General features: G+C 44.3%; 1 protein-coding gene across 10 annotated transcripts in view; it reads left to right on the forward strand.

The window, feature by feature from the left end:
* Positions 1–12,971: 12,971 nt before the first annotated feature.
* Positions 12,972–16,388, forward strand: part of CDK8 (cyclin dependent kinase 8) — a 120,595-nt gene continuing 117,178 nt past the window's right edge. For all 10 annotated transcript variants that reach the window (XM_060128804.1, XM_060128805.1, XM_060128806.1 and 7 more), the window contains exon 1: positions 12,972–13,181. In XM_060128804.1, the coding sequence (XP_059984787.1) occupies positions 13,054–13,181 (128 nt within the window). In that variant the 5' untranslated portion in view covers positions 12,972–13,053. The remainder of the gene's footprint in view (positions 13,182–16,388) is intronic.

A 16,388-nucleotide genomic window follows, 5' to 3' on the forward strand; every position in this document is an offset into this window, starting at 1 on the left:
CAAACTGAGATGTTGATTTAGACTTTTATGTTTAAATCTTTTTTTTTTTTTTTTTTTTTTGCTGTGCCGCCTGGCTTGCAGGATCTTAATTCCCCCACCAGGGATTGAACCCTGGCCCACGGCAGTGAAAGCCACGAGTTCTAACCACTGGACCACCAGGGAATTCCCTTAAGTTGAAATCTTAATAAGTTTGTGGACAGTATAAGAACAGCTAAGAGAAATTTAGGCTCATCATATTGTTTTCTGATTAATTTTAAGATTATTATTTAAGGATTCAGGAAGACATTAAATCCAACATTTGAAGTACTTATGGATTCAGGAGGACATTAAATCCAACATTTGAAGTACTTATGAATGAAAAAATATTACATTTATAAACAGTTTAAAATGTTTGTTTGAAGATGATTAATTAAATAAGTATTAATTAAATAAGTATGTGAATGAGATCTAAATTTAGTCAGAGTCTAATTCCAAATGACTGTTAAAGTTTACTTATTACTAGAATAATGAGAGCTGTAAACTAGATTTAAAAGCCTAAGGTTTAAGTAGGGCATTGAATTGGAATTTGATAAGTTGAATATTAACTGTTTAAAGCAAAGATTTTTTAAGAGTATTTTATTAATTTCCTCTTAAAATATTTTTTTAAAAGAGCTTTATTGAGCTATAATTTACATACCATAAAATTCACCCATTTAAAGTGTACAATTCAGTGATTTTTACTATATGCACAGAGTTGTGCAGTCATCACCACAGTCTAATTTTGGAATATTTTCATCACCCCTAAAAGAAATCTCACACCCATTAGCAGTCATCCCATTCCTTCCCACCCCACTCCCAGCCCCTGGTAGTCACTAAGACACTTTCTGTCTCTGTGCATTTGCTTATAGGACATTTCCTATGGATGGAATCATGCAAGAGCAGCCTTCTTCTTTTTTTTTTTTTTTTGCGGTACGCGGGCCTCTCACTGTTGTGGCCTCTCCCGTTGCGGAGCACAGGCTCTGGACGCGCAGGCCCAGTGGCCACGGCTCATGGGCCCAGCCGCTCTGCGGCATGTGGGATCCTTCCCGGACCGGGGCACGAACCCGTGCCCCTACATCGGCAGGCAGACTCTCAACCACTGTGCCACCAGGGAAGCCCGAGAGCAGCCTTTTACACCTGGCTTCTTTCACTTAGCCCTGTTTTAAAGGGCCATCCATATTGCAGCCTGGGTCAGTGCTCCATTCCTAAAGAGAAACTTCTTAATAGCCTTTTTCTGCATATGAAAACCACCTCCAAGGACACCCCCTGTTATGGGTTGAATGTGCCCCTCCACTCATATTCTGAAACCCTAATCTCCCCCCCTCTCCTCCCCCATCTCAGAATGTGACTTAATTTGGAGATAGGGCCTTAAAGTGTTAATTAAGTGAAAATGAGGCTATTAGGGTGAGTTCTAATCCTATCTGACCAGTGTCCTCATACGAAGAGGAAATCTGGATACGTGAAAAGATACCAGGGATGTGTGAACACAGAGGAAAGGCCATGTACAGGCACAGCAAGGAGGCAGCCATATGTAAGCTTAGGAGAGAGGCCTCAGAAGAAACGAAACCTGCTGACAGCTTGATCTTGGACTTCCAACCTCCGGAACAGTGAGAAATAAATTTCTGTTGTTTAAGCCGCTCAGCCTATGGTGTTTTGTTATGGCAGCCCTAGCAAACTAATGCACCCCTTACATCAACAGCTTAGAGTTTTACTCTATCAGAAACTCCTCCAGATAGAAGCATGTGCCCAGGGAAATGGAGCAGTCGAACTCCTAAACCTGTGTTCTAGAGAAGTCCATCATTTCCTTTCAGAGAACCTGCCAGCTGCTTGCAAGGAACCACTCTAGACCATGTGACCCCACCTCTCTGGCCATGGCTATTTGAGATAAGGTACATGTTCCAGATTTTCTGGGAATTTGGAATTCTGTCATGGAGATTTTGTCAGTTAACTGTGAGTGAAAGAACTGAAAGGTCATAGAGATGAACAGGCTAAGACCTCTCAGATGGCGGCCATGAGCATGTAAACAGTAATTAGAAAAGGAACAGAGAGCTTGCCAGTTCCCTAGGGGCTCCGTTACTTTGTCAGCAAATGGGTCTGTGTGATTCTCCTATTCCTTTACATCATCCTCTGTTTGTTTTTTTTTTTTTTTTTTTTCCTGCGGTACGCGGGCCTCTCGCTGCTGTGGCCTCTCCCGCTGCTGAGCACAGGCTCCGGACGCGCAGGCTCAGCGGCCATGGCTCACGGGCCCAGCCGCTCCGCGTCATGTGGGATCCTCCTGGACCGGGGCACGAACCCTCGTCCCCTGCATCGGCAGGCGGACTCCCAACCACTGCGCCACCAGGGAAGCCCCATTCTCTGTCTTTAATTAGGTTATTTTACTGGGGTTCTTGCAGCTAAAAATTCTTCCTCTGAATCAAACAGGATTCAAGGCAGGATGCAAAAATCACTTTACATTTTTAAAGCAGAAAGGTATTTATTACAGGGAATTAGGTACCTACAAAATCATTGCAATGGACAGAGGAGTGTGGGCTGTGGGTTGAGCCTCAGACCAACTCCCACATACGTTCAGGACCGACCTCAGAGGAGAGCTACCACCTCTCAGGTTGCCACTGGAGTCCTGGGTTCAGGAATGTCCGGCATCAGCTGCTGTAATACAGCGATCTGGAAGCCAACAGCAGAAATCCTGTTCCCAGAGCCATGGGTTATCTCTTAACACCGTCAAAGCTGGTAACCATGCTGAATCACTACTGCAGAAAATCCTCACACTCCAGAGCCTTGCTTACCAACAGGAAAACAGCCCAAAGCGGGTAGAAATACAGCTTCTCCTTCAGCTCAGTTTTCCACATCTTGTTGAACCCTTTTAACTGGCAGAACCTAATCTGCATCCAGAGCTGTGGTTGCAAGAAAGCCTGGGTAACGTCATTTTTAGTGTTCCAGGCTTTATACAAGATGGCACACCAGAAGAAGGGAAGAATGGAGGTTGAGCAAGGAGGTTGAAAGTACCCAATGTCATTCTCATCAATCTCACCTATCCAGTTCAGCCAGAGACTGTCATGGGTCAGGTTCTCTAGAAACAGAGCCTGAAACAAGGATTCTTGTTCAAGTGATTTTATGAGGGGAGTGCTCTCTGGAAAAGGCGAGCGAAGGAAGCAGGATTGGCCAGGAAGGCAAGGAAATAAGAATGAGCCTCAGCTGATCCCACACAATTCACCAGCAAGTGTTATCCAAGAAGGCCAGCTTTTTGTACCCCCATTACCCCTGGATGAGGTCTTCGATGCAGGAGGACAAGAGAAGGTGGCATCTGGAATGGTTATCCAATGCTCACAGCAGCTGGGGTACAGATGCACTAGCTTATAAGTGGGTTTGGGCAGGGCGCTGTCTTCCACCTTTGCAATGTTCAGATCGCTTGCTTTTTGCATAAAGGTACTCCATCTAAGCACAGTTTCTCCAGAATTCTTATTAGCCACAACATCTGGGAAATTTTATAAGAGGAGGGTGATGGGCCAACCTACAGTCCCTGCTGCTGCAGCTGGTCCCAAGGCCATAACTGATACTATTATACATGATGGTTTAGTTTCTAAGTTGCCCATAAAGCTTAAGTGGTAATTGATTGAAATTCATTTTTCATTTTATTTGATCCCCTACTGTGCCTGACCTGTAGGTTTATCCTTTTCTTTTTTCAGTTCCTTCTTTGGTTATCTGTGTGACCTTTTGCAAATTACTTAATCTCTGCATGCCTCAATTTCCTAATCTGTAAAATGAGTATAACCATAGTACCTACCTAATTCTGAGGATGAAATGAGTTAATGCCTTGCACGTAGAAAATATTCTATAAATATTAGTTGCTATTACTATTATATTATCATCTGTCCTAGGTTGGCTCCCTCCTACCCCCAGAAAAGCAGAACCTTTGACAAGGATTCATGTGAAAATGATTTAGGAAGTGTTCCCAGGAAACACCAGTAAGGGAGTGAGGGAGTAGAATTGGGAAAAAAGAAGCCTAAGTCAGGGTTTTAATACCAGTTCAGACCTAAATTCAGCGGGACACAGGAGACAGTGCAAGTTACCCCAGTGTGGTCCCAATCAGAGGTCATGAGAGCTGGAGTATTCATACTTGCACTCACAGTCACTAAGGTGGGGGTGAGCTTAATTCCCAGAACTTCAGTTTTGTGTGTGAAAAGGCGTTCCAGTAGCCTAAGGGTGGTAGCTCTACAAAGAGAGAAAGAAATCTGAACGGATATGGTCCGAGCATTGACTTGGCATCTGCTACACCATCAACACTCTCATCATCATCACCATCACCATCACCAACATCACCATCTCCATCTCCATCATCATTGTCACCACCACCATCACCATCATCATCACCATCTCCAACATCACCATCTCCATCTCCATGATCATCATCACCACCACCATCACCATCATCATCATCACCATCTCCATCATCATCACCATCACTGTCATCATCACCATCATCATCATCACCACCACCATCATCACCATCTCCATCATCATCACCATCACTGTCATCATCATCACCACCACCATCATCACCATCATCATCACCATCACTGTCATCATCACCATCATCATCATCATCACCACCACCATCATCACCATCTCCATCATCATCACCATCACTGTCATCATCATCACCACCACCATCATCACCATCATCATCATTATCGTCATCACCATCACCATCTCCCATAAATCACACAATGGTACCTAGTTGGAAAGGCATTGTGTTAGGTTCTGGGGACAAAAAGAGCTATAAAATGCAGGCCCTGTTCTTCTACACCTTAGAATCCCATTGAAGAGACAGGATAAACACACAAAAAGAAGTATATGCAAAGTGCCAAATAAGTGTAAATGGTATTGCTATGGGAATGTATTGGCATTGGGTGATAAGTTAAGATCCCAGCAGTACCTGAGTTGGATATCAAAGAGGGGATAGGGTTTAGAGAAGTAAAGAAGAAAGGGAGAGTGTGGATAGGGAAGGAGGGGAATGACGAATGTTTCAGGGAGAATCAATAAACTTGTCCTAATGTAGCGGTTCTCAACCTTGAACGCTCATTAGGATCACCAGGGAGCTTTAAAAATCCCAACACTAGGGGCTTCCCTGGTGGCGCAGTGGTTGAGAGTCCGCCTGCCGATGCAGGAAACACGGGTTCGTGCCCCGGTCCGGGAAGATCCCACATGCCGTGGAGCCGCTGGGCCTGTGAGCCATGGCCGCTGAGCCTGCACGTCCGGAGCCTGTGCTCCGCTACGGGAGAGGCCACAGCAGTGAGAGGCCCGCGTACCGCAAAAAAAAAAAAAAAAAAAAAAAAAAAAAAAAAAAAAAAAAACCAACACCCAGCTGTAGCCCAGGTCAATTACACCAGAATTGCTAGGGTGATTCACCAGGTGTTTCCAGTGGACACCCAAGGTCGAGAACCACTGTTTTATTTGATGGGAAGCAGCACAGGGGAAACTGGCTAGAACCCTACTAGAGATAACAGAAGAGCTCAGATTGTGGGAAACTTAGCTATGTGGAGCTGATTAATCTAATTCTAACGTTTCTATTGCAAGCTGCCTTAAGGTATTTTCATAAGTCAGGCTAAAGTAAATACAGAGGCTGGAATATTAGAGGAAGGAGTTTGAACTTTATGCTGTAGGTGATGAGAGGTCACACAGGGTCCTTGAAGATTTCTGAGCAGAGTAATGATGTAAATAAAACAGCATTTTAAAATTTAAACAGGATGTAGGGTTTCAGAGCAAGAAGGACAATACCTGATGGAACTTGACCTTGGCTGGTAAGGGGCAAAGGCTACTAAGGGTGAAAAAGTCCCAGAGGTTCTGGGCATGGAGTTGCACGGAAACAAATAACCCCAGGTATCAAGTATCAGGTGGTTGCAGAAATGACCTAAGCGTGTTTATGTTCGGTAGAAAGAGACCTCTGTGGCTCACAGGAGATCCAGGTTTGCACAGAAACCAGCCATAAAAGACTCAGCTTTTCTCGTGATTGGGTCTGAGTAACATAGTCCAGCTACCTGGAAGGTGAAACATATTGGAATGAGAGGAGAATCCAGAGTAATGTTACACCTTGAAAAACTGAACACAAACCTAAATGGTGTTCTAGAGATTACTTGCTACGCTGTTGTGTGGCAAAGTATATTTTGAACTGAAAATTAAAGTCATATGCTTATTCAAGGAGAAAAGGACAAGATTATAGTACTGAATATCAATTTAAAGAGGTAAACTTTCTTTAATACTTATAGAACGTGAAAGCAGAATTCGTCATCAACAAATGGGAGAGGTTTTCAGTTTGGGATGGTCTTACCGGTCACTGGAATGGGAATCCCTCAGCTAAGAAAAGGAGAAATCATTTTTAACCTGTTATATTACTTTTTCAGCTGTCTGTTTTATTTAGTATGTATTTGATGGAAGGATTTTGGCCTCATACACAGATATTAATGAAGCAAGGAATGAGGGTAGGTATTTATTTTTAAAATTACTTTGCAAAAAATTAAATGAAAAACTTCAAGCTAGTATTAGGATGTAAGAGGGGAAATCCTGTCTTCATTTTCCTCCTTACCCAGCTTAATGTCATGGTCTGTTATTCTAACTACTCTGCTGCCAATAATCCTCGCTCCCCGCCCCTCATCTTCTTTTCATCATACCCAGCTGGCAGGGCCTTAACCCCGGATGAATCCAACATCTGTCTTTACCCGGTCTCCACCTGGGCTGTTGAGTGCTGGTGATGAAAATCTCACAACAAGGCAGATGGATATTGATACAATGCATAGCTGCACCTGCAAACGGGCCCTTGACATTGGCTAGAAAGTCCTACGATGATCTGCCAGATATCTCTCTGATTCTGCCGAAAGATTGTTTTCAACCCACAGCCTTTTCAGATATGAAACCATTGCTTTCTCTCCTTCCACCCCGTCTGCTCATTCACAGCAGGTGAACTTTTCTTTTACCTTCGAGAGAAAACCAAAGCCATCTGCAAGGGAACTAATTGCACCAAATCTACAGATTCATATGTATCTGTGCCTGGGGAGACTGAAAGGCATGGATGCGATGATATTCTGCACTTCCTACTAACAAGAGGTGGAGTCTACTTGCCCACGCTTTGAATCTGGGCTGGTCTTGAGTCTTGCTTTCACCAACAGAATGTGGTAGAAGTGACATTGTGTCAGTGGTAGAGCTCAGGCTTCAAGAGACCTTACGCTTTACCTTTGCCCTTTGAGAGCCCTCCCAGGCAATGTAAGGAAGGGTGAGATTGACTGCTGAGAGGGGAAGTGGGTTAAAAGGCTCTATAACCTGTGCCTGCCCACCTCTTTGTCCTTATCTCACACAACCTCCCCCCTCACTCATGACACTCCTATCACACAAGGCCTTCTTTCTGCTCCCTGGCTCCCAGCTCAAGGCCTTTGCACCTGCTGTCCCTCTGCTCCATCCACCTGGACCACTTTGCTCCCTCCCCTTAGCAGGTTTTGCTTCTCATCACTCAGATCTCAGCTGAAGCCTCATCTCAGAGTGTCTTTGGCCATCCACCCAATTTAAGGAATCTCCTCACGGACCCACTTTCCATTCATTGCCCTGTTTCACTTCTTCGTGGTACTTCGAGCTTTCTCCCTTCTCCTGTGAGCTCCCTACCCCCTGCTTCCTCATCCCTCCAAATGAAGGCGCTCTCATATTCTTATATGACCCTGCCTCTGTGGCCATACTTCACTGGTCCAGGATGGGCCCCTAACCTAGTTGGTCCAGAGCCCTTCCTGGGATTTTCAGAACTGGAATTGAGAAGCAGAATCCATTATTCTCTAATGACAGGCATCTTACATCAAATTCAGCAACTGTTAGTGGTCATGTGTCGAGTCATGTGGAGCAAATGACTCTGTGAGAACAAATGACACTCACATGATGAAGGGGAGAAAGGAAGTTGTTTTTGAAAGTGTTTTTTTGGTTCTGACTGTTTCTAAGGTCTGAATTAAATTCTGGATGCTTATAGAGTTAGTTGAGAAACTTTCTGCATCAGGATTTTCTTTGAAAAATTATAGAAGACTAGAGCGTTGATTGATTTAACTTGCTATTTCTTGTGTCTAACATTACACTCAAATATAGATGCTTAATATGTGTTTTTCGATAATAAAGGTGATGTGTATTCTACCTGCAGGAAGGGAGAGTAGATATTTTCCGTTTAAATCACACTTTGATACTGAGTGAGAAAACGGAATTAAAAGTTGTAGAGACAGCAAGTGATCACCACTGAGAAGGCCCAATAGGACTCTCTTACGTTCATATATCACGAAGCACCAAATCCTTCTGCATGCTGCCAAAAAGTATGTGTTCAGAGGCAGGACTGAGGAAAAATGCCAAATGGTTTAAAAGGACTGCCCCCCTTTTATTATTATTAAGGTCCATTTCAATCTTTATAGAAACCAAGCCAGTGAAACACATTCTAATTCTAAATAATTATGCAAACTGTGTCCTGGGCACTGTGGGGAGACACAAGATAAGTTACAGACTCAGTCATTAAGGTGTTTATTAAAGGAAAGATATTTTTTTAAGTACATAAAATAAATGACTACAATACAAGGCAGCTGTGATGTTTCTATGTGAGTTACAAATAAAGTGCAATGGTGCCAGGGCTGGGGTAGGAGTTCACGGTAGAGAAACTTCATATTCAGTTGTAAGAACCAGGAAAGGCTGCATGACTAACTTAGGCATTTGAGCTGTATCTTGGAGGATGGGTAGGCCTGCAAAGGTCAGAGATGGTATGAGGAAGCATCCCGCCTTTGAGGATTGGACAAAGGTATACTTGGCATGAGCACGAAGCACACTGAGCAGCTAATGAAGGCCTGAGCTCGTAGGGTTGGCAGGAAAACAACAGAACGTCTGTCTACTGGCATCGCTGTGCTGGGGAATTGGGAGGTTCAGGACACGGTATGGTATGTTCAGTTTCAGAAATTTTACGTTTGCGATGACAGCACATTATCCCCTGAGGCTGAACAGGAGGCAGTGGAAATGTGGGGCTGGTGTCTGAGAGGCATGTTTAGACTGGAGATGTTAAATTTAGAATGAAAAGAACCACATTTTAAGAAAAGAAGCATGAGCGTGATTTGCGCATTGTCTGGGACATGGACCAACGAGGGTCACAGACTCTACAGTGTCACTGGAGGTCATCGTGGAGCAAAGAGACATGATATCAGGATGACTGGAGGCTGAAAATCAAACTGAAACAGCAGCTCTTAGGTCCCTGATGTGTTCAATTCAGTCAAATAACAGTTAAGTCTGAACCTGATTCTTTGATCTATAGCAGGGTCCCCAACCTTTCTGGCACCAGAGACCAGTTTCATGAAAGACAAGTTTTCCACGGACGGGGGTGGGGATGGTTTCGGGATGATTCAAGTGCATTATGGTGAGCTGTGCACTTTATTTCTGTTATTATTACATTGTAATATATAATGAAATAATTATCCAACTCACCATAATGCAGAATCAGTGGGAGCCCTGAGCTTGTTTTCCTGCAACTAGATGGTCCCATCTGGGGGTGACGGGAGACAGTGACACCTGAAGTGTGTTGCTTATGTCCAGTCTACTCCGTAAGATGCAGCTTGTCACTTGCCACTCACGGATATGAGTCTGCAAGCAATTGATTTATTATGGTGTCTGTGCAGTCAAACCTCTCTGCTAATGAGAATCTGTATTCGCAGCCGCTCCCCAGCGCTAGCCTCACCGCCTCAGCTCCACCTCAGATCATCAGGCGTTCAATTCTCATAAGGAGCGCGCAACCTAGGTCCCTCGCATGCGCAGTTCACAGGAGGGTTCGCGCTCCTAAGAGAATCTAAAGCCACTGCTGATCTGACAGGAGGCGGAGCTCAGGTGGTACTGCGAGCGATGGGGAGCGGCTGTAAATACAGATGAAGCTTCGCTCACCTGCCCTGGTTCCTAACAGGCCACGGGGTTCCAGTCCATGGCCTGGGGGTTGGGGTCCCCCGATCTACAGGAAATCCTTCCCAAAACCAGGTTCCCTCCCTCAAGTTTTTGGAATACAAGCATGTGCCCCAAGGGCTTCCCAGCTCATTGCTTTGGCTCTGCAGGCTACTTCTTATCTCCCGTAATTGAGTCTCCGGCTGCTGCCCTTTCCTTTCCTCCAAGCCTGGACACAGGCTCCACAGGTAAGACCCAGCTGGTATCTCGGGGATAACAGAAGGGAATTACCACGCAGAAAAGAAAAACCTCAAGCTGGATATTAGATAGTACTGCTCCTAACACATTAGCCAAGCTCCCCTTTAAGGGGCCCTCGTGGCTCTCTCTTCCTTTGCTCCCCATCGTGATGCTCCTTTAAGGGGCCAGCTTACCTCACACCACCGTGTGCCCCCGACCTGGAGTCCAGACCCCTAACTCACACCATAGCTGCAGAGAGCAAAGCAAGCCATTCTCTTCCCTGGTCCTAGGCTGGCGTCCTTTCCTGTCCCGGGATTACTCATAGTAAGAACACTGTTAGTTAGCTTGACTATAGTAATCATTTCACTATGTATACGTGTATCAAAACATCACGTCGTACCTCTTAAATCCATATAATTTTTATTTTTAAAAAACCCTCTGTTTCTTCATGGGAAGGTCTTATCTTCATCCACAGGGTGGACAGAGTCAAAGCAGTAGTCAAAAGTACAGTTTAAGAAGCCAGAGACCTTCAGGGTTCAGGAATATCGTGTGCAGGGGCTGTGGGAGACAGGTGCAGGGGTGAGGTGGGGCAAGCCCAGTCTCATGCTTCTTACAACCTTTTCTCTAGCGTGGTGGTTTGGTTTCTCAAGATCTATGAGTAAAAACTTGGACAAAAAGACAGCACTGAAGAAATACAAAATATATATGTTTCAGGAAGTCTATTCTAAAATCATATTTAGGAAAAAGAATTGAATTCTGTAATTATGCAAAGGAGCAGTCCCGCTAGAGAATCACCCAACTGACATCACTGACTGGAAACATATAACGCCCCATTCATGAAAGCTTAATTTTCTGGTGCACTTACCCTAAGCTGAGGTCTTTTATATCTCCATTTTGCAAAGAAAGGAATTGAGGGTCCAGGGACATACTGCTAATAAATGGCCCATCAAGATTCAAACCCAGGCCCACCTAACCGGTCAGTGTGCTTAAACACTAAACAGTATTTGATGTACTAGGAAAACCAACTTTGTTTAAACCAGTGGTGAAGTCACTCTTTTCTCCAGGGAAATCTGTATAAGATCCCTTCTGAGGATTTTTCATAAAATGGTATCATGGTCATCATTTGTACATAGATATTTTGGACACAAACATCCTTACTCATTAATTCAACAAATGTTTACTGTGCACCAAAATCAAGCCATGATACTAGGTGTTATGGAAGATGCAAATATTACTTCCTATAGGAATTTATAATCGAGCAAGGGAGAGGAAATAAAAGACAAAACAGAATTTGATGAGTACCACAGGAAAAATGAAAAAAATGTGTGATGGAGGTTAAAAATGGGAGAGATTATATGTCCTTTGGGAGCTGGGGAGCTTTCGTGGAAACGATAGCGATTGGGAAAAGTAAAATAAATATAAATACAAAATTAATATAAAATCAAAAAATGAAAAACAGACGTCTAAATAAGGGGGATAAAACAACATGAGGGATTATTATCAAGATATCAGCACTCCTGCAGCTGACACCTTTCCTACCTCAAAATTATCAACGGTTTCCATGGATTTAGATCAATTGCTGTAATCATGGCTAAAAATTGCTGCGCGTATGGGCAGTGGTGCACAGGTCATACTCAAAATAACGTCCCCTCTGAAAGGATGGGGCGCACTGGGATGGTCGTCTGTCACAAGACTGGTGCTCTTCAGGAGCAGCGTAGCCACACCTCGCTGACTCACTTTTACTGATGTTTGTAATGTGTGTCAACACATTGCTATCTTTGTGCAGCCCTTATCAGACTGTGAACGACAAGAATACACCAAATAATAGTCTGTGAGCTGTTGACCAATACTTCGACTTTTTTCGATAACGATAATGCCCTTTAAACTCTGGAGTTCGGAAGTGGCGCAAAATGTGATTCTGATACAAACTAGCCTCCCTCACACTTGAATTTCTTTGGTTAAGTTTCTAGCCCAAATCAGACTCTAAAGACATCGCTGTAAAAAAAAAAAAAAATTTTTTTTCCCCTAGAGATTGAAACGACTCACCTCCCCTTGGACTACGAATCCCATCATGCAACGCGGCCAAAACCCCACCGCGGGGGGTGGAGCCGTAGGGGGGCCGGCCACGGCAGCGGCGCGTGCATTCTGGGCGTTGTAGTCTGGGGCCCCAGCCGCCGCCGGGACGCCCCACGTGGTGCGTGTGGCGGCCGCTCTGGGCAGCAGCTACCGCGCTCTGTCCGCGCAGCCCTCGGGGAGCGGGTCCCGGTGGGGGAGGCCGGCCGGCCGGCACGGCGCGGGCTGCAGGGAGGGCCGAGCAGCCCGAGGCTTCGCGACGTTTTTGCGACAGCGCGGCCGTGTTCCGCGAGTCCCCTCCCTCCGCTCTCTGAGGAGGTACCGGCTGTTGTGCGGCGCTGCCTTTCTGTCTGAGTGGATGGGAGAGCGAGCGAGCGAGCGAGTGAGTGAGTGTGAACGTGTGTGAGCGCGGCGAGGTGCGAGCGCCCGAGGGGCAGTCCGCCGCGCCGTCCTGCCGCTGCCCGCCGCGGGGGCCGAGCGCGCGGCCGGAGCGCAGGGTCCGGCGCCCCGCAGCCCGCGGGGACAAGGGCAGCGACCGCGCTCCCCGCCCCCAGCCCTCGTCCCTCACCCTTCTGCGCCCGGGGACCGCGCCGTCCCCCCCGGCCGGCCCCCGCCCCACCGCCCCCCTGGATGTCCCCGGCGCCCTCGCGGGGCCTCCTCCTGCCGCCGCGGCCGGGCCGGCGTTGCGGCCGCCGGGCGTAGAGCGGGCGGGTTCCCGGGGGCCGCGGCTGCCGGAGCCTCCCCGGTCCCCACCCCCGCCCCGCGGCGCCGCGACCCCGCTCCCCGGCCTCGCAGGCCGTGACAATGGACTATGACTTTAAAGTGAAGCTGAGCAGCGAGCGGGAGCGGGTCGAGGACCTGTTTGAATACGAGGGCTGCAAAGTTGGCCGAGGCACTTATGGTCACGTCTACAAAGCCAAGCGGAAGGATGGGTGAGTGTCGGCGTCGGGCGGGCGGCGGCGCCGGGCAGGTGGGCAGCCTCCCTCCGGCCTGGGTCCGGCCGGCCGGGCTCGGGGAGGAGCTGGTGCCGAGGGGGCCGGGCCCGTACGAGACCCGGCGAGCCGCTGCCTCTGTCTCTCCTGGCGCCGCTCGTCGGGCAAGGGAGCTGTGTACTTTTTTTTTTTCAGGGGTTTCGGTACAGATTTCTTTAAAATTTCGTTATGAAACGTCAGTTTAAATGATCTTTAAGGGGGGTCGATTTATTATGGGAACCTTCTGGGGCTTTCCTCAACCGCCTCTGGACTGACATCCATCAGTCTGGAAGGGAAGCTGGGATCCTTTTCCCCCACCAGTTTGTGATTGATTTACGATCAAATTCGGATTTTATTTTGGGGAAAAAAATCAGCAAGTCAGTGTGGTTCTGAAGAGTTCCTCTTGGTGATCACCTGCCGCAGAAACGTAGTAGTTACTCTTTCGATATCATTAGCTGTGAGTTTTACCTAGAACAATGGGGGTTTGGTGCAGGGTGGGTGGTGAGGAAAAAGGCTGATGACAAATAGGGGAGTCTTGTTCAGGCCGTTCCCCCCAGATGTAGCAGCTGGCAATGAACTTTCAATAATCTCTTTGCTTCAGATATTCTTCCCGAGAAATATTAAGTCTATGACTGGTAACGCTCCCAATTTAGTTTCCGAAACGGGCAGGTGAAGTGTTCATTTTTCCTTTGTCACTAGGTGAATAGCTTGTGATATTGACAAAAGAGAAGGCATTTCTTAGTTGAGAAAATATAATTTATTAACTCCTGTTTTCCTCTTCTAAAAACGGATGTTGTCTTTATCGCCTTTGACACTGTAGGAAACTGCTGGAAAGAGAACGTCAAAGCTTGTTAGATAATCTTTAGATTTTATTATAAACAAAGTAGGTTTACTTGAACATCGCTGTTAGTTTGGTTAGCTGCTGTTTAACGTTTAAGATAATTGCTTTTTTCCCCCCAAATCACACAGGAGGGTATGTTCAGAACTATATTAGCACTAAAAAAATGAAACCATTCAAAAAGCTGAAGTTACCTGGGTTGGGGGGGAAGCCATATTTATAAATACTTTAGTATTCTAAATATTGGCGAAGGAAGGATCTACCTATTCAACATTTTTTCTTAGATTTACTGAGATATCTATCTAAAATAACTTAAAATGGACTCTAAGAGGAAGAAGATAGTAATTCTCATTAATTTGGAATGTGCATTTCAGTGCTTACATGCAGCAGTAAAGCAGTACTGGTATATGGAGAAGGTAGGGATTTGAAAACTTGATACTGTGGGTGCTGCATGTCTTTAAAAGTACTCTTTAGCAGAATGGATAGTCTGGTGACACTTGAGAAATCAGCTTCTGGAGATGTTGTTGACTCTGTTGTTTAATTATATTTCTCATTGAAGTATTACTCTGTAATAACGTACATATTTAAAAAGTTATCCTTGTTAACTTCCCATACAATATTTTTTAAAGGACTTACACCATCTCCCTGTCCCCCAATATTATGTAATTTGGGGCATATTCATAAAATCCCTGATCCCATGAGATTAGACATTGTAGTGCATTTGACAAGTCTGTCATCTTTTTTATAAAATTCTGGTGATCGTAATTTCTTTCTAATCTCTCTGAGAAAAACCAGTGCTATTTTCATCAATTACCAATTTAAGCTAATAAAACATACAAATTTTATTAATTTTGAATTTACATTTTATGAAAAACTATAATATTGTTTACTAGCAAGAGGTACTTTTGACCACATTTTATATCTCATGGTCAAGTTTTAATTTAGGCTAAGAATAATTTTAGAAGATTAAATTATACAGTTTAAAATTAGCTGAATGTATAATATATGAACACTTCTTTGTCATTCATGATAACCAAAAAGTAGGTAGCATTGCATTTTGGAAAAAGTTAACTTTTTGTTTATAATTCTTTGGGCTTGTTTTCCAGTAGCCTCTAATGATTTTGTATATAGGAAGAACTGTTTTTTAAAAAATGGATGAAATGTCAAGAGAGTTTTAAAATTACTTAAAACAGTTTTTGTGCTCCAGAGGGAATGTTTTTCGGCTTCTTATAACCTCACTCTGGTAAAATGAAGCATTGTATTTATGAAGCTCTTTTGATCTTATGTCAGTGAAATGTAATTTAGTGCATTTTAGTCCTGGTAAAATAAAATTTGTGGCTGTTTAATCTTTTATAAAAAGATGATGATCAAATAATTTGTTTCTAGTATTGATTTACTTTCAAATGAAATTATATATTCTGCAACTGGAATTTCAGAGAACTCTAGGAACCCAGACAATAACACCTTCAAAGAGAATACTGAGATTTACAATAAGATGAAATAAATTTCATTTAGATATATTTGGCTATTAAAATGAAGGTATCTAAATGTATCCTTTCAGTTGTCCAGTGAGCATCATAGACATGAATAACTAGTAATGGAATTTAGACCAGAGGAATTAGCTGCTTAAATTATTGTTTTAGGAAATAAAACAGCTTGAAAGGTCATTTCTTTGATTTTAAGTATTAATAATACTCTCCTGCTAGTATACCACACTTTTGGTAAACTCAGCATTTTAAGGAATGTGGGGAAGGTGGAACACTTTATTTGAGGCATGATTATATACATGGAAAGGGGGCCTTTTATAGTTGTGTTATTTTCAGATTCTAATAGAGTTAAAACATAAATGCACAGTAAATCTTGGGAATAATTCACTCTCGCTGTCACCATAAATGAGATAGAGAGTGTCCTTTGTGTCTGAACACCAAAAGGGTACTCAGTGGGAAGCAGGGGGATTCATTTTCTTTCTGAGTCAATTGCATTTCCTCTTTGCAGAATTTAGGCAACCAAACTTATCTTGTTTAAAGGAATGGAAAAGTGTGAGAACCAGAAAACAGTTTGTGTTTTTAAATTCTAAATTCTCATTATTGGCACTGAACATTGTAGAATTTAAAAATTAATTTGGGGTAAGAGTTTGATTTCCAAATAAAAAAAGCAAAAAGACTTTTCTTGAATAGGGTTCTTAGGCTGCTGTACTCTGTGTTCAAAAGAACAGATACTATATAATTGGGATTGTGTGTGTGTGAATGTGAGAGAGAGAGAGAGAGAGAGAGAGAGAGAGAGAAATATACAGAAAACTTTTGTTGGGGCACTTTTGTAGACAGCACAGA

Source organism: Lagenorhynchus albirostris, chromosome 18 (assembly GCF_949774975.1).
Source record: "Lagenorhynchus albirostris chromosome 18, mLagAlb1.1, whole genome shotgun sequence".
Lineage (NCBI taxonomy): Eukaryota > Metazoa > Chordata > Mammalia > Artiodactyla > Delphinidae > Lagenorhynchus > Lagenorhynchus albirostris.